Source organism: Sinocyclocheilus grahami, unplaced genomic scaffold, assembly GCF_001515645.1.
Source record: "Sinocyclocheilus grahami isolate Dianchi unplaced genomic scaffold, SAMN03320097.WGS_v1.1 scaffold170.1, whole genome shotgun sequence".
Lineage (NCBI taxonomy): Eukaryota > Metazoa > Chordata > Actinopteri > Cypriniformes > Cyprinidae > Sinocyclocheilus > Sinocyclocheilus grahami.
In genome coordinates, this window is record NW_015505349.1 from 1,373,524 (window position 1) to 1,398,980 (window position 25,457).

At 36.8% G+C, this 25,457-nt stretch overlaps 1 protein-coding gene across 5 annotated transcripts in view; it reads right to left on the reverse strand.

Annotated features, from left to right (window-relative positions):
• Nucleotides 1-25,457, reverse strand: part of LOC107593389 (paired box protein Pax-7-like) — a 66,023-nt gene that overhangs the window by 32,871 nt on the left and 7,695 nt on the right. For 2 of the 5 annotated variants that reach the window (XM_016283096.1, XM_016283098.1), the window contains exons 2-6: nt 23,070-23,155; nt 21,948-22,183; nt 21,540-21,684; nt 21,144-21,272; nt 1,795-1,991 (exon numbers count right to left, since the gene is read on the reverse strand). In XM_016283096.1, coding sequence (XP_016138582.1) covers nt 1,795-1,991; nt 21,144-21,272; nt 21,540-21,684; nt 21,948-22,183; nt 23,070-23,155 — 793 coding nt within the window. Of the gene's footprint in view, nt 1-1,794; nt 1,992-21,143; nt 21,273-21,539; nt 21,685-21,947; nt 22,184-23,069; nt 23,159-25,457 lie in introns of all 5 variants that reach the window. The other 3 variants (XM_016283099.1, XM_016283097.1, XM_016283095.1) reach the window with 3 other exon arrangements.

Below are 25,457 nucleotides of genomic sequence, written 5' to 3' on the forward strand. Positions count from 1 at the left end.
ACTTAGAGTGGTTACAATCATCCGGGTTTAAATCGCGCTCAAATTTATTTGATTTTAATGCAATATTTACACTGAAGCTGGCAGGTGGTTATGTTAAGGGGCATGACATTTCCCGACCAGGCGCCGAGTGCTGCCAATCACAACACACACTGGCCCAGCTAACCAATCACAGCACATTTCATATTTCAGAAGGCGGGTCTTCATTTGATACAGGAACTATTCGAGCCGTTCATGCCAGACTGGGGAGAGAGGTGTAGTAATAATGTAAAATATGTGAAAAATAATGTGTTTTTCGAACAACCTAGTATGAGAGCCTGTTCTAGTACACCCAAAACAAAATCAAGACTTTGTAAAAGAGCATAATAGGACCCCTTTAAGATAATATTCAGAACAGTCATATTTTTTACCAGCTCTTGATTGATTAATGTAACTGGTGGAGAGGGGTTCCCTAGAGAGAGTGTGGGATGCTCTCTGATATGCAGCAAATTTTACAAGAAGCAATGGTGGGCTTGAAAGTGGTGGGAAGAAAAGATCCCAGCCAAAAGCTGAAGTGAGAAATCCATCAGGAATGCACTCTTGTTCTTTTTATCCCCCTCCCTTTGCTCCCAACAGCTGCTGCCATAACTCTACTGTATTTTCCCCCACTCATTGTTTCAACTATCCACATGGTTGACAAGCTGTCAGGACCAGTGGTGGGAGGAGCCAGAGCCCTTGTGCATAAATGCTTTGCAACAATAAGTACATTTACATGTACTTTAAAAGTTAAAATTCAGTAAGACTAAAACAACGCAACTGTAAACGCATTGGTCCAACTGAAATCATACCAGTGTGGTTTCTGCAACTACAAGTCTCAGTGTCATGTGAGCGCTACAAAAGTCAGAAGTGACACAAAACATGTTTTTAATCCTTCAGATATTCAGTTATGCATTGTGACATGTATATTTTGACGGAAGACTGTAACGCCATTCTGAGCTGCTCGATTAAAACGGTGCATGTAAACTTACTTTTCGTTTGTTATATTGTCTGTCATTTCACTGGAAGATCAAGTTACGACATTTTGATAAAAAATTCATTAAGTCAAAAAAAAATAAAACAAAACATACATGGATAAATCATTCAAAACAGATCGGGTGAATTTTCATTTCATGCCAACTTTGACAGAAGTAGCACCATATTAGCCACCTGATCATGTTTCTCTCCGATACGGCTGACAGGAAGAGGCCTGCTGTGTTTTTCTAGCACTTTCTTTGAGATGAGCAGTTGCATTGTTACACGCGTCATCAATCAGAGGACCTTAGTCAAGCAGATCTAGTGACACTTTAGAGCTCTATAAACCTCGAAGCACATAGCTGAACTCTTACTGGGCTCTCATTGTGCCATCTACATCTGAGAGCATCAGTCTTATGAGTACCATGCTTTCATAAGTAAACTTCGTAGATAAGCACAATTTAAAAAAATTAAGTTCTGTTATCATTTACTCACCCTCATGTAATTCCAAACCTGAATGACTTTCTTTCTAAGAAGATATTTAAAAACTAAGCGGGCTTCAAACAACACTGGACTCATTTGACTTCAGTTTTACACTGTGTGTTCATACAAGTTTGGAATGACATGAGGGTGAGTAAATGATGACGAATCTCAATTTTAGGTGAACTATCCCTTTATGATTTATATACAGAATGATGAAGATAAAGGCTCTTGATTCAATAAAACACATTTTGAACTGCATCTCAGTCAAACCATGCATATATCTAACAACTGCAGTAACTGCTTTAGTATTTGGCAGTGTCGTACCTGTACTCTGGCCTCAGTGAGCTTGGTTCTCTGGGCTAGTTCCTCTCTGGTGTAGATGTCTGGGTAGTGTGTCCTTTCAAAGGCCTTCTCCATCTCTTCCAGCTGCTCAGCTGTGAAGGTGGTCCGACTGCGCCTCTGCTTCCGCTTCAAGGGTAGGTCCGGTTCAGACTCCACATCCGAGCCATCATCTATTCGACCTGTCATAGACGACAGAGAATGAAAGAACTGAGCGCGTTGTGCATGGCACTATAAAAGTCACGCACTTACCAGAAAGCTCTCTGGTCATGAATGCTGTCATCATATTGATATGATGTGTTTAAATGAATGTGGACCCAAAAAACAGATAGATGGATGGCGGCACGGTGAAGTGAGATGTATTCATGTGGCTTTCAAGCAAATATTATTTCAATGCATGGCTATTTATATAAGCGAAGCTCTTGTAAATACAATCCCACATCAGTGCACATCCCAGTTCGCCCCGAGGCCATAAAGGGAAAAGTGGGGGGAGTTAATCTCTGAAGACCACCTTAGCGATCCTCGTACCGGTATTCTGTGCTAAAATGAAACAAAACTGGCACTTTGCAAATAACTCAAGTTTATTTCATTGCATGCCATTTGCAATCTTGCCGTCTTCAAAATAAGAGCGGTGGATTATCTGTCAAATGCAGGCATGTCAAGTGTAGCATTTCTGTTTAGTGGTTAGCTGAAGAAAAAATGAGAAACAATGAGCTCAAATCTGATCTGATGCAAACCAGAGGTGTGTGGGTGGCAATTCAAGCTGAGTAGCTTAGTGATGAAACGAAAATGACACATTAGCTTATACATGCTGTGCGGAACAGTGACCTTTATACAGGTGCGTATGCACGTTGGTGATAACTTTGCAAATATTTGTAGAAAGCATTAATATTAATAGGTATAAACATGAAAGATTGACAAGCATGCTGGGAAAAAAAACGCTAACAGTTCAAAAAGATCTACCTATGTCCCATTCTTTTGTCACATCAAGACCATTTCCATATATGACGGGGAAGGTCTTACAGCCAATTTTTATCATTTCATTTGAGTTGATTCCTTATTTATTTCCAGTTTGGCTGGCACTGGGCTGATCCTTGAAAATCCCTTCAGCAGCATTGGGGGCCTAGCTCTGCAGACACTGGCCTTAATCCAGGCCATGACTTCCCGCTAAATTGAAGAAATTCTACATTAGTAATGGCTGAACCCTGGCTTCTTATTGGCTAATTCTGGTGTGGGCTTCCAAGACTGGCCCCTCTGAACAGGGCTGATTATAGAAGAGACGAGTGGGGTGCACTCTGCCTTTTCTTATATGTCAGGGCTGGGTAAAAATATGTTATGACTCTGCACTTGTAAAATAAAGATTCTTTATTGGCATTGATGGTTCCATGAAGAACCTTTAACATCCATAAAACCTTTCCATTGCACAAAAGGTTCTTTATAGTGGAAAATGGTTCTTTAGATTCAAATTTCTTTAGGCTAAGAAAAATAATGGTTCTGTTAAGGGCTGTTCACTGAAAGGTACTGAGGAACCCAAAATGGTTGTTCTATGGCATTGCTGCAAACCCCCTTTTTTGGAACCTTTTGTTTAAATGTGTGTGTTTGATTAAACTCTTTCCAGTATAATTTACAGCATTAGCAGAGAGAATATTTATTTATAAGTAAAATGGGCATTATAACTGAAATACAATCAAATGAATCTGGAATCGAATCGAAATTGAATCAGGAAATCTGTACTTATGCACAGCCCTATACATACAATTCAACAGTGAGCTTCAGAACATACATTCTACACCCTAAACATCCGCATTTTACTAGTACAGTACAGTAAGAACTGTTTTTTCAGGTCAGGTGAAACACAAGATGGATTTGAGAGGTAATTCAATTACATTAAATCTTGTCGACAACAGCAGATCTTTTCACTCCCATTCCTCACCATAGGGGACAGCAATGAGGCGATTTTGATTAATAGAAATGCTTACACAAACTTCACATTTGCCCTTTCCCCCTAGTTGGAGTTAAAATGATTTTTTTTTTTGGGAGAGATCTACTTTCTAAATTTTTTATTAGAAATATCATATGTTTACTTTGCCACTGTCATCTGACATTGGTTGGTCACAACAACAAAAGCTAACCAACGGCAAAACCAGATTCCAGAATGAATATGTTTGCACATCTCCATTTGTTTGTTGGACAGTTGGACAGAACATCCCAAAAATAGCCTCCAAACAAAAGCACAAACAATGAAAGAGCCATCAAAGTGGCTTTGACTCCAGGCCAGATCTGTCTTTTAATTAAACAAGGAATTATGGGATTACAGGGAGGTTCTCATTACAGGCCACTTGAGGAGTCCTCTGGTAGATGTCTTTTTGTCTCCTAGAGCTCACGCTCAGGAATTCTCGACGGATTACACATGGCCGTAGGACATGGGGCCGCATTAATTAAATCAATTCCTTTGCCTTTTCTTTTAAGATTCATTTTGCTAACATTCTCCCCTCATCCCAACATTCTGCTAAAAACATACTCAAGTGTACATTTATATTGGAACTCATGTTCTTTAAATCCCTTTGTTGGTTTTTGAGAGCTTGTGACAAAGTGATTTGCTTTTGACTCGCCATGACGAACACTTGAGGCCAGTGCAGTGATCTATACTGATCGTTTTTCCAAAAGATGGCCATCACTTTTATTAAAGACACAACATGGAATTTATTTGTTCTTCTCTATATGCTGCTAGACATCGAAGGGATAGCTCACCCCAAAATTGAAAATTCTGTCATCATTTATTCACCCTAATGCCATTTCAAACCTGTATGACTTCCTCTGTAGAACACAAAAGATGACATTTTGAAGATTGCTTCTTAAATTTTGCTTTTGTCCATACAATGAAAGTCAGTGGGGTCCAAAACAAAACTGACATTATATAACATTATATAACTGTGTGGACTAATATATATATATATACATATATATATATATATATATATATATATATAGTCCAACCATTCCTTTTTTTCAACAGATGAAAGAAAGTCATAAAGGTTTGGAAAGGAATGAGGGTGAATGAATGATCCTATAAAAAAAATGTAACTACCGTTCAAAAGTTTGGGATCAATAAGATGATTTAATTAATAATAATAAGAAGAATTAATACATGCATTAAATTGATGAAAAGTGATAGTAAAGACATTTTTAAAGTTATATTTATTTCAAATAAATGCTGTTCTTTTGAACTTTCTATTAATGAAAAAATTATATGTATATTAACTGTTTTCAACATTGATAATAAGAAATATTTATTGAGCTACAAATCAGCATATTAGAATGATTTCTGAAGGATCATGTGACACTGAATACTGGTGTAAAGGCTGCTGAATATTCAGCTGTACCATCACAAGAATAAATTACATTTTAAAACATATTAAAATAGAAAACAATTATTTTAAATTGAAGAAATATTTGACTGTTTTTACTATATTTTCCATCAAATAAATGCAGTCTTGGTGAGCATAAGAGACTTTTTTTAAAAAACATTAACAGACCCCAAATTTTAAAGAATGTATATTCTGCCACAAATATCAAAGAAGATTTGTTTTGAGACAAGTGATCAATTTCTTAATTTACCATGTTTTTACCTTCAGACAATAAAAATCCGGCGGACAAATCTAAGAAACAGAATTTGAAAGGCTACAAGCTTGATGAAGTTGCGCCTGCATGACTGATGAGTATTCTGCCACATCCCATTCTGCCCTCATCACAACAACTACAATGTAATTTAGCTGCCATAACAGACAACCCACAAGCCCTGCAGAGACTGATAAAAAGTTTGAGAGCACTCTCCTGCTAAAGGTCAGCATCTCTCGGTCTCCTACTCACAGTATAATGAGGACAGGATTATGGAAATGAAACAGACGCTGATGCAGATACGCGTCTAAACCTGGACCTCATCTTTGTCTCTGCAAGATCCCACGATTGACATGCTGGGTCCCATCACACGAATGCAACCATGGCAAGTACCCAGATCTGTCGAATGTGCTGTGGCATAAATATAACAGAGTATGACACATTTTGTCAGAGATGGCCTGGAGCAGACAGCAGCAAGAGCTTTTGAATAAAGGTGAATACAGCAAAAACTGGGTTTTAAAAATGAAAAGAGCTCTTCGCCAAACCACTAATCGGAAAATAACAGGAACATTCCAAGTACAATCTTAAAAGGGTCACTGATAAAATGTTTTTATCTCAAAATGTGAGATTAATGAAAAAATTCCCTGTGAATTTTATTTCTTTATCCATGTATTCCGTCAGGATTTGTGGTATTATTCAATTTGATATGTTTCGAGCAAAAAGGATGCAAAAAACTCGAACCGAACAAGATAATCTGATAGCGAATGAGCAATGTTTTCTTTCAAACAAACTCTGACAAGTATTGCATCCCAAATCCTATTATTTTATGAACTTAAAATTGTCTCTTTGCATCCCGTCAGTTATTAAGAGTGAACGTGCCCCATGGGATCAACCTAATTTGTAGCACTTACACATCAAAGGCAATTAATCAGGAGAGAATTGGCCTAATATATCTTGAATATGGGTTTGATTGAAAGCCCTTTGGTGAAACTGAACCAGAAGAGTCGTCGTTACACTTTCACACTGATTCACATAGATCTGCTTCATGCAGCAACCTGATTGAGCTTTTTGTTGACAGCTGGGGGTAAAACTCTCCAAGAGCGGTTATGCATTGGACAGTGATTAACCGATACGGGTGAGGAGCGACTAAGGCCAAAGAGGAATCATGACCACCCAACATAAGCCTTCAGACCACTTCCATTACCAATGAATCTGTGAGCAGATGGGATATTCATCATCATGGCCACACTCAGACCTCTTTCTCCTCTGTGTTGTCTTTTTATTTTCATTCCCTCATTCTCGCTCTCTCTCCCCCTAACCTTTCCTGCCACTGTCTCTGAGTAAAGAGCTAAAGGGCCTGGGGTAAAGTGCTCGTCCACAGCTGCACATTCCACCAAGCTTAGCATGGTAGCAAACATTTACACATTTGTCTTCATCAGAGTTGGCTCTCAAAACAACATTATACTCAGGTTGGGTCCAGTATTCACTGAGGCACACAACTGGCCTCCTTGTTTTCCGACATATGCACTCATCTGTGAGAGTCCAGATTGATAATAACAGTAAAGGTACAGCAGTGAATATCCCATTTATTTTTAAAATTATTATTAATAGTTTAGACCATCATTCAAACGGTCAATAAATAAACACTCATTCAAACATGTCTACACTCTCTGGCTATATGAATAAAATAAAATTGATAATTGTACACATTCATTTGCACTCACCAAAAGTGGGGTTTGTGGCAATGCCATAGAAAACCATTTTTGGTTCCCCAATAAACCTTTCAGTCATGAGTTTTTAAAAAGCATTTATTTTTAAATTTTTAATCTAAAGAACATTTTTTCACTATAAAGAACCTTGTGGAATGGAAAGATTCCATGGATGTTAAAGGTTATTCATGGAACCATAGATGCCAATAAAGAACTAGATTTTTTTTTTCAAAGTGTAGAACTGGTTTAATTTATCACCTTTAAATATGAACAGCACAAAAAGTACAATTACCCAAATTTAAATATGTAAACTTTATTATTAGGGTGATTGTCAAAGTCAAAATACGCCATCCTAAAGTCTCCATAATATTGTGGGTTGTAGATATGACTCAGGCCCATCTTTCAATGTCAGTCAAAGGGATTCTTTTCACTAAATTATTGCCCAATAATCATGAATATGATTTTTAAATCTCTCTTCAAAAAGGAACACAATTTGAGGAATCATTTATGTTTGTAGCACTGTGTAGGAGAGTTATGTGCCTATGTTTAATATCTATGGTTATGGATTTTAACAGACCCATTAACATAAGTATCAGCAAATGTAATTAATTACGGTTATTCCAAAGATCAATAAATCAAATACCTGACAATGCTGAAAAACTGGTACTAAAACTTAATAGCATTTATTTTTCAACATTCAACAAAACACTGTTAACCATAATACGTCCAAAAGAGTACAGATTTGTTTTAAAATAAAACCAAATGCTACATACAAAACCAAAACACAACAGTCCTGTTCTAAAACACGTTCAGTTTAGATTTGCTTTCTGCTCCATGTTAATTAATTTCTTTCATTGGTATAAAAGAATACCATCGAAGGAGGGAAAGCGCTATCATTTTGGCTCCCACAACAAACAATTAGCCCTCCTTTCTTTTTGTAGCATTCAAAAACATTTGAGAGAGAGAGGGAAGATGTGAAAGAGAGGTGATGGGTGATGCTCTTTTATTGGTCTTGTCATGTGCATGAAGGCTCGGTGGGCTTTTTGTCTGCCGTGCCTGTGTGAGATTGTGCTCACCTTAAACAACAGAGAGACTCGAGGGCCTCTTTGGCCTTTCAGGCCCAATAGAAGACACACCTTAGGGGGCCATTTAAGCCTGAAAAGAGGCCTGACAACCCTGTGCTGCTCTGTGGGGCATCAATAAATGCTGACATATTGACTCTCTGTGCCCAAGCACCACTGGAAAATGCTGCCTGAATATGAATCCATTTAACGGCAGGGAAAAGGGGGCGGCAGTGCAGACAGACAGCCAGAGGGACACTCTAAGGATGGCTTGTGTCTCTTGGGTTTCAAATGCTCTTGAATGTGGTGACGGAAAAAGAGTTTTGACAATGAAACTGTAACTATTGACAGATAGTTAAAGAACGGAGAAGACAGAACTGGTTAGGATAATAAGACCTACTTTGGACATCATGCTAAAGAAATCATGTTTTGCTGAAGTTATCAGATCCGTACAGAAGTTTTCCGACATATGCACTCATCTGTGAGAGTCCAGATTGATAATAACAGTAAAGGTACAGCAGTGAATATCCCATTTATTTTTAAAATTATTATTAATAGTTTAGACCATCATTCAAACGGTCAATAAATAAACACTCATTCAAACATGTCTACACTCTCTGGCTATATGAATAAAATAAAATTGATAATTGTACACATTCATTTGCACTTACTTCAATTTTCAATTACAGATTTCACTATACTCTTAAAAAATAAAGGCTACAAAAGTGGGGTTTGTGGCAATGCCATAGAAAACCATTTTTGGTTCCCCAATAAACCTTTCAGTCATGAGTTTTTAAAAAGCATTTATTTTAAAATTTTTAATCTAAAGAACATTTTTTCACTATAAAGAACCTTGTGGAATGGAAAGATTCCATGGATGTTAAAGGTTATTCATGGAACCATAGATGCCAATAAAGAACTAGATTTTTTTTTTCAAAGTGTAGAACTGGTTTAATTTATCACCTTTAAATATGAACAGCACAAAAAGTACAATTACCCAAATTTAAATATGTAAACTTTATTATTAGGGTGATTGTCAAAGTCAAAATACGCCATCCTAAAGTCTCCATAATATTGTGGGTTGTAGATATGACTCAGGCCCATCTTTCAATGTCAGTCAAAGGGATTCTTTTCACTAAATTATTGCCCAATAATCATGAATATGATTTTTAAATCTCTCTTCAAAAAGGAACACAATTTGAGGAATCATTTATGTTTGTAGCACTGTGTAGGAGAGTTATGTGCCTATGTTTAATATCTATGGTTATGGATTTTAACAGACCCATTAACATAAGTATCAGCAAATGTAATTAATTACGGTTATTCCAAAGATCAATAAATCAAATACCTGACAATGCTGAAAAACTGGTACTAAAACTTAATAGCATTTATTTTTCAACATTCAACAAAACACTGTTAACCATAATACGTCCAAAAGAGTACAGATTTGTTTTAAAATAAAACCAAATGCTACATACAAAACCAAAACACAACAGTCCTGTTCTAAAACACGTTCAGTTTAGATTTGCTTTCTGCTCCATGTTAATTAATTTCTTTCATTGGTATAAAAGAATACCATCGAAGGAGGGAAAGCGCTATCATTTTGGCTCCCACAACAAACAATTAGCCCTCCTTTCTTTTTGTAGCATTCAAAAACATTTGAGAGAGAGAGGGAAGATGTGAAAGAGAGGTGATGGGTGATGCTCTTTTATTGGTCTTGTCATGTGCATGAAGGCTCGGTGGGCTTTTTGTCTGCCGTGCCTGTGTGAGATTGTGCTCACCTTAAACAACAGAGAGACTCGAGGGCCTCTTTGGCCTTTCAGGCCCAATAGAAGACACACCTTAGGGGGCCATTTAAGCCTGAAAAGAGGCCTGACAACCCTGTGCAGCTCTGTGGGGCATCAATAAATGCTGACATATTGACTCTCTGTGCCCAAGCACCACTGGAAAATGCTGCCTGAATATGAATCCATTTAACGGCAGGGAAAAGGGGGCGGCAGTGCAGACAGACAGCCAGAGGGACACTCTAAGGATGGCTTGTGTCTCTTGGGTTTCAAATGCTCTTGAATGTGGTGACGGAAAAAGAGTTTTGACAATGAAACTGTAACTATTGACAGATAGTTAAAGAACGGAGAAGACAGAACTGGTTAGGATAATAAGACCTACTTTGGACATCATGCTAAAGAAATCATGTTTTGCTGAAGTTATCAGATCCGTACAGAACATGAATGTGAAGATCACAACTGTTCTGCTGTCTTAGCTGAATTTCGCTGCACTGCTATTTAAGAACAACTTCGAAATGGTTCCTAAAATATCTTTAGGCAATTAGGGGGGGAATTATTTAAAGATTTGTGCAGCGCAGTCGATTTGCTGGGAAGTGCTGACTTAACTTGGTCAATTGAAGGAGGGAGAGAGCTCTAAATCAGTTTCTTGCTGCGAGAAACTGAAAGGCAGGTGTCCGTTTACTTCCCACCTCATTCTTTCTTTTAATACCGAGTTTTCATTTCCTGGGATTGAGATCTCGCTGATTGAGGTCAAAAGCAATCAGCACCGTGGAACTTAATCAAATATCTAAAAGGTGATAAAGATTGCAAAATCAACCATTTAAACTAGCATGCCTATAGCTTATTAAACTATAATGTGTGTGTCAGAGGGGAAAAAAAGACACGAGCATACCTAAACTTTCTGCACATTTTAGTTGGAACAAGAGTCTGTATGTAAGATTTTACCTGCCCCAGATAATATACATTATAAGCACAAAATTAATTTACTCATTCTCATCCTTTTACTCAGGCCTCACCAACTGATAAAAATTGTGTTTTACTTAGTAACTTGTAAATTTAATAAATAATTACAAAGAAAGGGCAAGTAACACATTTGAAATAAACATTCAAAAAGTAGTGTTTTTTACAACTTCGAAAAATCATTTAGTGCGCATGAACTTTCTTTATTCTGCTGAACACAAAAGAAGATATTTTGTCCAAACAATGAAAGTCAGTAGGGTACAATATCATAATTGGTGCATTTTCTTTCAATGTATGAGTAAAAACAGCTGAAACATTCTTCACAATATCTTCTTTAGTGTTGCACAGAAAACAAGAAAAACATACATAAATGAGATGAGCGTGAGTAAATAAATTTTCATTTTTTAAGTGAAATATTCTTTTAAATTCTTCACATAATAGACATTACAAGCAGCTCTGACACAAATGCACAAAATGCCATTGTTAATCTCCATTGTCTAATCGTTGAGTCAAAGGCAGAAACATTGGCCTCAGATAAAAGTTTCCTTGCATTACTACAATAAAGTAAATTTGCAGAAAACTTTATGCTTCTCCATGTGAGGCCTTGCCTGTAAATACTGGGGGTAAAACTGCAGCTGAACTTAATTCCATCCTCACAAAGATGTTTGTGTTATCATGGCATTATGTCTTAGCAAACTACCATTTATTAAATGCAAAGCCTTTATCCGCTTTTCCCACAGCGGTGGCGTGCGTCTCTTCTCGAGATAAAACAGTTGCATAAACAAAAAACTGCTGAATGTCAATTTTACCACTGACTTAGCTTATGGGAAATAAATCTTAATATATCAATGTGAGCTTTAAGTGGACAGCCTAGGGCTTAAATACAAATGGCAAAAGTGAAAATAAATAATAATAAAAAGGCATAATCTTACTTCCAAAAGAAAAGCAGATAAATAATCAGAGATGAAGAGAAAGTGATTTGAAATGCATCCACATGCAGTAGTGCTTCTTAAAGAAGAAAAAAGCTTTTCTTTGAGCACTCTGTCAAAACGCAGACCCTATAACATAAATGAGGTGCATGATGTCTTTACATGCCAACGCGGTAAACACAATTTAATGGAGGCCGTAATAACTCAACGTTGCAACCAGAACACTTGTTTTTAAATGACAAATCTCATATCAACAGATGCAAAAAAAACTGTGAGCAGCACTTGCTTTTGTATACTGCAGGGTGAGAGAAAAAAAGTAAATGTGGAAAGAGTAGCCTGAAGAGCAACTGACAATGGCTGCATAAATAAGCCCATTAGTTAAAAATGTACGACAAGTGCCCTGTTTGAAGCCTGCGTGAGGAGAGGGGAGCGGGATAGACTCCCTCACAGCTGCCTGGCCCCTCTGCAGCTCTCACACTGCCCCGCACATTCACACAAGTTGGTGGAAAAAATCTAAGCAAATTTCTGATTTGCAACACTCTAGGAACATGTTTATTGTCTTTGTGCAAGTGCAAAACACACACATAAATAAAGCTAATGAAGAATCTCGGGGTGAGGCTGCTAAAGAGCATAAAATGGGAAATTTTATGGCCATAAGTAGCGTGGGCTGATGGTGATTTTTAAGCCATTGGACCATGCTGTTTGGCACTAATCATAGGACTGATGCGCCACAATTGCCCTCCTCACTTAATTACTGTTACCTATTAAATGGCCATGCTTCTTTAGTCATCAAAACTGGACAGAGTTTTAAGGGTATTTTTATGATTTGAGCATACTATGGAAATGCCACCTGTTGTATTCCTAATCATGGTCTTTACCGATTGAAAATCTAACTTCCACCATGAGATATTGAGGGTTAAAGACCTTTTATGCAACTGCACTGACTTTTTATCTTGTGCTAAACACCCAGTGAACAATCATAGTTAAGCTCAAGTGACTAAATTATTCCTCAACTATCAAATCAACAGTTTTATATTTTCATAGTGCATATATTTTCACAGGTAACACTTTATTTTAAGGACCAATTCCCACTACAAACTCATTGCTTATTAACATGCATATTACTAGCATATTGGCCGTTTATTAGTACTTATAAAGCTCATATTATTGCTTTATTCTGCATGACCATATTTTAGGCCCTGTTTACAACCCATACCTAAAGTTAATAACTACCTTACTTAAGCAGCAAATTAGCAGTTTATTGAGGGGAAACTCTTAGATAATAGTAAATATGTGTTCCCTATTCTAAAGTGTTACCAAACAAAGTTCTGCAGTAAAGGCTTAAATCAATTTTCACTATGAATTCTGTAACATCTTACCCATTAAACACAAATTGCACAAAACACTAAAACAACTACAGCTTATCATCAGTGTAACTTGCTATAATTAGGGCAGTGATGATGAAACCATGGAAATCACTTGTTTGTACACGTACTCTGTTTCTGAAAGACTTGTTTTTGGAGCTGGCAATGTGAAAGCCATTCAGGAACAAGTACATTTTCAGCCAAAACTAAATTGCATGTTTAAACAGAGTCGACATTGTGGACTGGAGGAGAACGCAATTATACTTTTAATGCCAGAAAGAAAGCAATGCATGCTTCTTCAACTTTCACTAGCCTCTTTATGGGTCCTCAATAAATAACTCATTATGGACTTGAATACATAACATATGTATTATATTTAAAAAGTACTTTGTTTTTTTATTGACCATAAATGTAATCTTTCCTTAAACTGGCCCTTTCTTTGTTTTCAACATCTGACTGTCTCAACCTGTTCTGCTAAACAGATAAGACAAACATCAGACACTGCCGATAAGTGTCACAATGTTCTGAACCAGTTTAAATAATCTAAACTAAATAACTAAGTAAATAAATAAATACATACATAAAGTTTTTTTTATGTCTGATCAATAAGCATTTGAATATAAAAAAATACAATTTTGTCATACATTAAAGTTTTTTTATGTCTGATCAATAAGCATTTGAATATAAAAAAATACAATTTTGTTTTAAATTATTTTAGTTTATATTCCTATTTTATTGCTATATTAGTAATAATATTTTAGTAGGCTACTATTTAACTATGGCACTAAAAGTTGAAAAATTAAACACACTGCCTGTCTAAACTTTGAAAACTTTAAACCTTTACATGGAAGCCCTATAAATCCCATTGCCTGCATTAAGACAAAATTCAAACCCTACAAACAGGCAATTTCAAGTCATTCACTTGGAAAATGCTCTGTTTAAAACGTCAAAAAAAGGGTGACTCTTTTCTTTTGCTCTTAGATTACCATATTTCTCTCAGGCTTGTGACACCTGCAGCCCACTGAGGGCGTGCAGAACATAGGACTTTACTTCAAACAGTCCAAAGGCTGTGGGTTTGGGTATTGACTGGGATTGAGCTCGTCCCAGCTTGGACCCTCCTACCGCAGATGTACATTAATGCAGGAAAAAATACAAATCTGGGCAGCAGAAAGAAAGCCAGTTCCTTTTAACATGCTGTTGTCTAGCTTGATCGTGTCAGTTTGAGGGAGCCCATTCAAAGGTATTCATGCATCTGCCTTTGAGGAACAATGGCAGCTAGTTTATAAACTGTCCCTTTTGGCTGCCTAAAGGCTTTAGACGGCATTGTTTTGCTCCTCTTAATAAACTTTTGGAGGAGTTCATCAACTTGCCTGAATAGCCAACGCAGAGAGGCCCAAGACACAAAATAACAGACGGTTGGCTTTTCCCTTTTCTTTATCCCTTTTGAAGTGACTATCTTTAAATCAGGAAAGAGGGCTGTCAGATCGACACCAGAATAATTTTTGCTCAAACAAAAAAGCAAACGGCCGAAGGAACAAAAGTTAATTCACAGAAGAATGGAGGACTTGACTCTTTAAAAGAAACTGATAAAGGTGCACCTTGAAACATAGTCTTAACTCTTCAACATCACATGATAGATTTGTTCCTACAATAATTAATGAGCTAAATGATAATTAATGGCCTCCATTATGCAAATCTTGATGGGACTTTAGTCAGAGCAGATTAATTTCAAGGCGGCTATTTTATTTAAAAGTTTTTGTCTTATAGGTCAGCTAAAAACAAGTACATAGTGTAAAATAACAGACTTCAGGCCTGAAGAATATTACATCGAAAGATACATAAATATGTTCTGCTTTTAAATTTTATGTAGTATAAATGAAAGAAAGTAGATACATTTCAACTGTATTTACTCCATAATATAACATACATTTTGGCTTAAAACTTAAAACAAATAAACACAAATTATGGCCAATATTTCGACATCCATTTTCAATACCACTCTCCACGGAGTCCATTCCGTTAATTTTGTCTACTCAGTAACCCTACAATGATAGCATTTATTTAGCATATTTGTACACGGACACCTGCAGTGAATAAACACTGCCTGAGCAAATTCTTATTTGCACAAACACTTATGTGGACCTATACGTTTCAACATTTGTGCTCAAAACGTTATAAGATCTTTCGGTAAAAGGTTACTTTTCCTTTGGTCTGTTTATGAGTGCCCTGAACCAGGTTTGGCACTGCTGCTTTGTGGAAGGAGTCCCTTTTGTTAGCTGATCAGTCTCCCATTGGGTCTCCAGACAGGATTCTTGGCATTTGTCGGCAAAAATGAAAGCAGGATTAAGGAATGGCTACTGAACACTCCATGGTAAAGGAGTGGGCAGCAATTCCCCCGATTCAAACCCCCCTCGTCCACTTTGGTAACTCCTCTTTTAGTATATTTGTATTCCCAAAGAGGCCATTAAAGCTGGTTTGAAAGCGATACGAACAATAAGATCAAAATCAACAAGTCGAATCATATGTTGAACGTTTGCTAGTCTAGTTTCTTTAAATTGAACACCATGGGGCAATTAAAGCATACATATATAAACTGCCATTTTTGCCATTAATTCCGTATGCTTTATTCTGTGTATATCCTGTGTTATGAAATATGTTTATTTAACAAGCCTCTTGTAGTCAAAATTTGTTTTTATTCGATACATTCTTGATATTTTATATTGGCAATCCTGCTATAAAAAATATGCTACATACACGTTGTTTCAGAAATAAATTGTTTAATTTAGTTTTATTTAATTAAATGGTTTGCAAGCAATTCGCTTTGCTTATTTCTAATTTGAATGGTATTAGCGTCTCTTTGGACTAATGAACGAAACATTCAAGTCTTTATATGGGATCACCAAGAGTTCCGTGCTCTTCCAATTATATAGGGCACAGCACTAAAGCGATGGCGAGCCCAGGGCATCAAAACACTTTTGTGACATTACATAGGAAGCCCGGAGGCCAATAGGCCAATTTTATTGGTGTCAGCAGGAGTTTTCCCTAGTCGTTTTGTTCTTTTGGTCCAACAGGATGCCCCCCACTCTACAGCACAGTGCAAATCTCGGTGAATGACATGCATTTTTGACCATCTAATTGTTTGATTTCCCAAAACATCCCTTGAGTTGACGGTATACGCAATTGTCAGGACATAGGCTAATTGAAAACTTGTTGGTTTCATTTTATATCTGGCGACAACGAGGTTGGATCTATAAAGTTACTGAGTATAAAATGATTATACGCTTGCTTTTTATGCGAAGGACAAAAATCCACGTCTTCAGCAGTGGACTTAAGAATTGGGAGAAGTGGGAAAATGGGAGATTGTCCCTTTAACCCAAAAAAAAAATAAAAAAACCGGCAGATATCCAAACGCCATTCGCATAGGCTAATATGTGCGCTGAGATAGTCCTTGTCCCACATGGCAAGAAATACTTTAATTAATAGACAGGACGTCTTGAAAGCAGCACTGGCAGTCTGTAATATGATGAACTGCTATTGTCGTGGTGTCACCACAAATGTTTCCGATAAGAAAAAGCACCCAAGGATCAAAGACTATAAGCCTCTCAATTTCCTCCAGACGCCTCTACTTTTCTGCACCTACTTTCTATTTTTTTCGCGCTTTTCTCTTTTTCTCTCTCTCCCTTAAACATCTGAAACACACAAAATCCTCTTCACTGCATCTATAGGATCCGCCCCAGGTTAACAGGTCAGCAAAGCTGTTGAAAATAATTGCATATTAATATTCCGTTGCAGGAGGACTTACGCAATCTTTCGACATTTTAAAAATGATTAACGTCAAATGTCATTCGTACAGACTGACTCTAATGACACGCTACTTAGACACATTAAGTCAAGTATTTACGGCTTTTTGTCGCATCCGATAAAATATGATTTAGATATAGGATAAATATAGCTATAGCCTATATTAAACAATCCACAGACAATATGTAATCAATGATAGACGGAAACTATCCGTCAAAACTATCCCAAAACGAATTCAAAGAGAGCAGTGTAAGAATTTATAAAAGAAAAGCAGTCAAAAACAGAAGGACACTGGATTCGACGTTTTCCGATATTCGATTCGTTCCACGAATTAAGGACCTGGATTTGGTGCAGGCCTGGTTTTTGTATGAACTGCATCCCGGGTGGAAAATTATTTCCTCAGCAAAGTGCAGGACTGATGTTAACCAGCATGTAATTCAGTTACACTGCAAATATTTTACAAGGCAACGCCGTTGAAACTAAACGGGTGCTGTGGTGTCATGACCTGTGGATTAGCATATTTCACAGCATAGTCTCATCATTAGACGATGACCTTGCAAAGAGATTGGTTAGACAAACGCCAGACTTGTTCTATTAATTTGCACTATTGTTACAGTCCATTACTGCCCAACAACAGTTTAATCATATTTATGTGCACTCTAAAAAATGCTGGGTTGTTTCAATCCAACGTTGGGTCAAATATGGACTAACCCAACTTTTGGGTTAAAACTTTAATTAAAAAATGTAACCCAACAGCTGGGTTAGTCCATATTTGACCCAATGTTGGGTTGAAACAACCCAGCATTTTTTAGAGTGTGCATTCTAATTACAGCTGCTGCGACTAATAATAGCAGGGAACGCTTTACACAGCAGGGCAGTAACAACATATTTGGATTAATTACTACAGTGAAAAGAACAATGAATAATGACCAGAATCTCCATAAAACTCTTGCACATTAACAACAGTTCATTTGTATTAATCAGTAATTCTGTGAATATACATTTATTTAAATAATGTATTGTAAAGTCTGACCTATTGGCTAATAATAATAATAATAATAAATTACAAAAACGCTCCCTCTCCCAAAATTCTAATGAAATGTGTTGGGTAGCAGTGTGGGGAAAGGGGAGGTTAATCCGAGTTTAATACATTGATGCAGAGCGCAGGACCGCGGCTGTGATGATTGTGTTATCTCTTCCCAACATTTGGGTCTCCCTCAATTTCAGCCCAGCCAAATAGCTGCGAGAAAGTGCAGATGGAGTGACTCTCGATGCCTGAGGAAAAATATTAATAGCTAAATAACTTCCCCATACTTTCACTAAATCTCTCTCTCTTTCATTCTCTCCCTCTCCATTCCAGATGGATTTGTTTGAAGTGGTCTCCCGACTCATCCTATGGTTTCTTTTCTTCAAACGAGGCTTATTTCAAAGTCTCAAATATACAGTAAAACTTTAGTTTCTCTACATATATCTGGGAACTATTACCCGCGTGCCAACACCTTTCATTCTCTCGATGTAATTGGTCTTTTGCAGCATTCTCAAAATGAATGTTCCGCCAAATGCACATAGGAAAATTATATTTCAATTCTTTCGATTTTATTCATTGAGTTTCTTCTGTAAATATCAGGCCTATAACTCTCGTTCAAATGTGTTCGATTTCTCAAGCCAAACGATTCATTTTCAGCGTGGTCACTCAACGAGATAATTGAATATGCGTAGTGCCACCCTAAGGTCTTGTAGAAAGTCATCTTTTTAGTAATTTACCTAGATCAGGTAAGAAATGCAGGTAATCCACTGGTTTGTTTAAACGATCTTTTGCGTTGTTCTGTGGGATTAGTCCCTGAAAGCCAAATGGTTTAATCAACTGAGGCTGAATGGGGAATCAGTCGATCTCCATTAATTGGCTGACCATTTTTTCTCCGGGTCAAACTTAAGTTTTAAACCTGCATGATTCTGGACAAACAGTAGTGTTTGGTTATGAAGCCAGGAGTCATTTCTCTTTGTTCAATAATTTCATACCCATAGTAATACAAAACTGCTCAATTTGTCCACAAATGGCGTGCTTGCGTCTCATTCTTTTGCTATGTGTTTGTGCGTCAAATTAACTAAAATAGACCAAAATACAATAAAGCAATATTATCAAATAAATATACGAACAAGTGTGAGAGAAAAAAATGTACAATCTCATGAAGTTGTGCTGAGGGCTAGCCAGTGGGGGCCGTTTAAAGATGAAAGCGAAGAGAAAGAAAAGGCTCAATTTAATCTGCTTTAAAACCTTTCAAAATAACGTTTGCTTGGAACTCAGAGAGTGAGAGCTGATTGGGGATAAATAAGTTTCTTACTACGCCTGTGAGCTATACACCCATCTCCAACACAGCCGCTTGTTCAAAAGACACATTTTCATTACGAACTCTAATAAGTCTTAACATTATTAAATGCCAGTTGGATGATCAAGTGAAACAAGCCCCGAGAAAAATCTTTTCACGTCTGCAAAAAGATTGCATTTTAGCCCCATCTCGTTTGCATGACACCATAAAGCTCAAATGTAAAAAGACATTTCACAAAATGTAAGACAAACGTTGAGTGATTTTGGAGATGTAAAAAAACATTACTGATATTTATACAAATTATTCATGAATCCTAGCAGATATGCATGCATTCATCAGATTCAAATGTTCATATTCTTAATGCACAGCGTTTAGGGCAATGGCAGAAAATTCTAATCACGGATTGTCACTTTGTATATCTGTAATCCAATAGCTGTGGCTTCTGCTGGCCGGTGAATCTGTCCACAGAGGTTGCATGAGGGTTTTGAGTTTCGCGCGCAAGCACACATACACAAACACAAACATGGGTTCCAAAAACAATACAAATGTAGATCAATCGTGCACACGGTTATGTTAAAAGCCGCTGTAAATAATGCAGAAAGGTACGCATAATCCGCATCCTTTTCATGAACAAAGAATAGCCCTTTGCGATATTAAAAAATTGGAAGAAAAAAAATTGTGCTGTTCCACGTATTGATTTTTAGCTAACAAAAAATATATAACCCGACTATTTTTTATTTTTTTACAAATAACCATACGCGTAAAAGACTAAACCACCTCTCTAAAGGTCAGCTAGGAAGCACAATAGTGATTCCAAAAAGAGCAGTGGGCATTTCCAAACAAGAATAAAACATTTTGCACCCTCCAAATCTCATTCTATTCCAACAGACGATTCCATAATATTACAAAACTATCTACCAGCAGGGTGTATTGAATAATTCATCTCTCTATAGTTCCCATCTTGGCCTTTTGTTAAAAGTTTCCCCCCCTTTACGGATTTTTGAATGTGAAAGGAAGGGTTCATTCCTTCTTTCGAAGCCTTGCTTTTAGGCTTTGCTTTGTAGCAGATTCCTCGCTCCAAAAGAGCTTCAGTGCAGCAGAGATCTGTGGACTGAAGTTCATCTTCAAGTGTAAAAAAAAAAAAAAAGACTATCACAAAACCGACAATGTTTTGTTTACTTCAAAAAGACAATCGTATTGTTTGCTTAATTTACATATTTTTTCTACCGAAATATTAACATGGGCTATTCTGGACAAGACAATTAAAAATGAGCTCAAATAGACGATTGCATTATTTCATATTAGCATACAAAACTGAATAACAAAAATTTTAAAAAAACCTAAAGATAATTAATATTATTACAGAGTTGTTACGGGAAATACTGGTTACCAGTTGCCAGATGGAAAGGTCTGTTAATGTGCGAATAAGCGTGCCGAATTATCGCGAGAACCAGCGGGCAATGTTGAACTTATGGGCTGTAATTGATATTGATTGCCACATCGGTCATCTGTCAGTTACCGTTTTCAAGGGACCGTTTACTCAGCGTCAAATGAGTCTGTTGTACAAATAGATCAAGGCCTAAATACCATCCGTCAGAGCCAGTATAAATACACACAAAATCAACCCCCACAACTAAATCAGCTGAACACAAAAAGCATACACCGATTTCATGTACAAATTTAATGTGCAGAGTAAAAGCCCAAGAAACTCAAGCGCAAAGTTTATTTAGACAAGGTGTTTTTTTTCTGCATACGGTTAAGATCAAATGAGAATGATTTACCTTTGTCTCCCAGTATGCCGTCAATGCTGTGCTTAGTTGTTTTCTCCCCACTGTCATCCTTTTTGTCACAATCGTCGTCGTCGTCTTTTTTGCCGAACCGCGCACGAAGAACCCGGCTGATAGAACTTACTGATGGGATCATTAAAAATAAATAAATAACTAAATAAAAGGACACACAGTAAACAAAATATAGTATAATAATATAATGTGAAGTAAATACATTATATTCGTAATTTATAATTAATATTGTTAGAATGAAATAACAATATAATAAAAATATCTCATTTTATTTTCAATTCAGTTTGTTCAAATAGGCTAAAATGAGCGTGATAGAAATTACGCTGCAGGTATGAGATGAGGTGATGTGGACATGATAAAAAAAAAGGGGCTGCTTACCAGATGAGGCCTCACCTGAGGGAACTGTACTTCTGTCACACACACCGTCCTTCAACAGTTTATCCCGAATCTCCCAACTGAACATGCCGGGATTTTCACGCTTGTATTCTTCGATTCGTTTTTCCACGTCAGGTGTTGCCACCTGCTTTTGTGTTTGATTGAAAAGGCGAAAATACGAAGAGAAAGAAAAAAAAAAAGGAAGCATGGGTGAAAAGAAAAAAGACAGCAGAACAAACTTTAGTACAAATTGTATATAATGTGTTTCCGTTCCCTTTCCTTATCAACTTTTCTCAAACGATTTAAAATGAAATATTTCATTAGCTTTGGAAATAAAAAATAATGCAAGAATAAAAATAAATAATCATAATAATAATAAATATCTTATTAAAAATAATAGGCTATACTTACTCTGGGTTTACTTCCTCCTATTGCTCCAGGACGGATCGAGCCAGTTTCTTGATACCGGCAGAGGATTTTGGACACACAGCCGTGGGAAACGCGAAGTTGCCGGGAGATCATGCAGGGACGGATGCCGTGGTGAGCCATTTCAACTATTTTGTGGCGTATATGATTTGGCAAAGGCCTGCCGTTGATGAACACTCCGCCAAGCTGATTCACTCGACCTTGACCCAGAGGAGTTGAAACTGCAGTAAAGAAATGGGAATTAAATCTAACTTTGGCTAGCTTTCACGTAAAGTTTAACCTCTTAAAATGCGTATCTTTTTTTCCTCAAAAGTAGGATTAAAAATAATAACAATAATATGTTTTTATCATTGATAGGCTATACGAATATACCAATAAACATCAGAAGCGAATAGTAGAACCACGCGGTTTAGTTTAACTGTGTTAAAATAATAATAATAAATTGTTTCATTGTTCTACTAAAGAAAGAAAGAAAGAAAGAAAGAAAATAATTGAATTAGAATCTGGCAAACTGGTCAACATTCGCAGGTGTCTTGAGATGCGCTAAGAAGTCCTGTCAATTAATTAAAGAAAACCAAGCAGAGAATTGTGCTTAATGTAATTTAACAGATTGCTCTTGAGCAGTCCTCTCGGCCTGGGTGCGATCTGCTTCATTATTTTATGCGCTCGATGTTGTTCAAATATTAGTCTTAGAGTGCATTCTGGATCCACTTGCGCCACTAGATCAATTCAACAAATCTTACAGGGACGGACAGGCTTAGTATATTGAAGTTTTATTTGAACCAGCAAATTGAGTATTGCCAGCAACAAAATTGACCCTTTTTTGTTTTTTTTTATTCTGGTGCACTTAATGTACACACAATATGCACACGCGTTCTGCTCAATAAAATGTGATAAATCCAATAACCCTTTTCTAATATATACACACACACACTTTAAACTTGAAGTAAAAACGAAAATCGGACACATGGTGTACTCACAGGTGTAATATAGACTACACTTTAAACTCTTCAAAAACCTTTTTGGCTAGAAGAAATCTGTAGGCCTGGTATTAATTACAACAATTAATTACAGTAAAACAAAGTACCTAACAACTGTCCAACCAACCTTCCAAGGGGAATCCAGTGTGGGGATAGTGCTGTCCTGGAGCCGGTCGCATCATTCGCGGTACAGTTCCCGGTAAAGATGACATTCTGCTTTTAATAAATGACTAGGCACAGTAAGGCTGAGGTTTAAACTGCGAAAGCAAGTCCAGGCTTGTTGATGAATGTTTCCTTAATGACTAAAATTCACTTAAGTCCTGTTTCAACAAGGGGGAAATAAAAAAAAAGTGTTATCCAGCCACACTATCGCGGGGATGTGAATCCTCCAAAACACCAAACAAAGATAAACAGTGTGGTTTGGTGCGGAGAGGGTCATGAACAAAATAACTACCGCAAGAACAAGAAGCAGCGCGCGCCAGGGAGGGGGTACTCCAAACGCTCTCTAGTGAACAAAGGTTACTTAATTCTTTGCAGTGTTTTCTTAAAAGGTCTGATAGTTTTGGATGACAAAGTCTGCTTAGGGGTTGGGAGTAGTTGAAGTGGATAACTTTAGCGCGCGGTGTAGGAGGGGTGTTGCGCGCGCCGATATTTTATTCATGTGGGCATGGAGGGGAGCAAGCAAGTTTTTTTCGACCAATCACAAAAAGCAGAGGGTAAGACAAACACACACACACACGCACACACACACACGCGCGCGCGGAGTGCCTAGCGTTTCATTCACTTCATTAGATTGCCTTTGAGCAAAAAACAATGCAAACACTTGATCGATCGACTGCCATTGTTGACAAGGCCTGAAAGTCATAAGCTTATAAAACAGCAATTTTTTATATAAAATTATACTTACATTTTTTCATATAAAAGCATGAGTAAGTGTGTTTCGTTCATTAATAGACTCTCAAATGTAGCCTACTTGGCCTATTGTACAGACAAAACTGTGCAACTCAGATGTTTTCCACTGTAGGAACGAAAATACAAGCTTAGATGACCAAGTCCGCCAATTAAAACAAATCTTGTGTTTGTGCTAATTAATGTGTTCTGTTATACCATACCATAGAACTTTTCATTTAAGTAGCTACAGATCAGCTAATAATGTTTCCTAGGATTTCCTGGGAATTGACGGAGCACTTCAATGATTTGTTTTATTAGTAGTCGTTTTAATCTTTTTAATTTAACACCACCCTCCTAAACATCTCCCCACAACGACCAAACAAAGGGAAACCAAAGAAAAAACTAATTACAGTTTCAGAAAACTAAAAAAAAAAAAAATTATTATCAGAACCTAAACACACCAGCACTAAACTAAAAGGCAAGAATGTCTTTTAAAAAAACATTAACCATTAGTTCTAATTGTGAGTAAGAACAAATAGGTTAAAATAATTATGAGCCTTATAAATGCTATAGTAAACAACAAATCTCAGTCTTCAGATTAAACGATGAAAAGACAGCAATTTTGACAGCCATTTCTAAAAGGTGAGGCTGATGAATGACAAATAGCCTACGCTTAACAATACATTTCAATAATAAATCATAATAGTTATGATGCTTAATATCAGCAATTAATTTACAATAAAAAAAACAATAAATATTTTGTGACATTTTATATACCGGTATTAAGCTATTTATATAATTATATAAAAGTAATGTTATTTAAAAGTTATGTCACCTGAAATAGTTCTTAGGTTCTTGCATCAAATAATGATTCATTAAAACATTCATCCATATGAACACACATCGACAGTCCAAATCACATTCTACATATACTAGTCAGGAAGAATCGCATTAAATTTAACTTTTACAGTCCCATGCATAACCATTGCCAAACCTACGATTAGCAGTGATTGTTTAGGTATCCTGTTCGTGTGTGCAAAGGGATGCTTAAGAACATCAAACACTGGAATTCAACTTTAAGAACAGACAGGCAGTAATGACTTGAAAGCTGTGCTTTGTTGTTAACAATGGCATCGTTAATTTGTGTGCATTGCTGGTTAATATATACTTCCACATGGCTAAGCATGTCACATCCCAAGGGACCAGTAGCTTAATGCCTTTGTGGTCTCTTGCAGAAGTCGGAGTAAAACAAGACAGAATTGTTGTTGGCACTATTTATTTGGGCAAAGACTTCGCCGAATAGGCCTATGTCTATAAAGTCCTATACATATAAGATGAAGCTAAGATCAATTTTAGTACTTCAGTTGTGTCCAATATGTCTTCTTTTTTTCCGTCTTTCTTTTTTTTATGTCTACATTCGCAACCCAATTTTCTTAAAGATAATCGTCACTTTTCAAAGACCCTTGCTTTAATGTGTCCCTTCACTATCACATCACTCTTTCACATTGCACATGCAATATTTTTTAAAATACGTTTTTTTCAGCAAGTAATCAGTTTAGTGAATTATTTAGTCTATTACACACCATACAAAGCAATTAGTCCTATAAAAAGTACACGTTTTTTT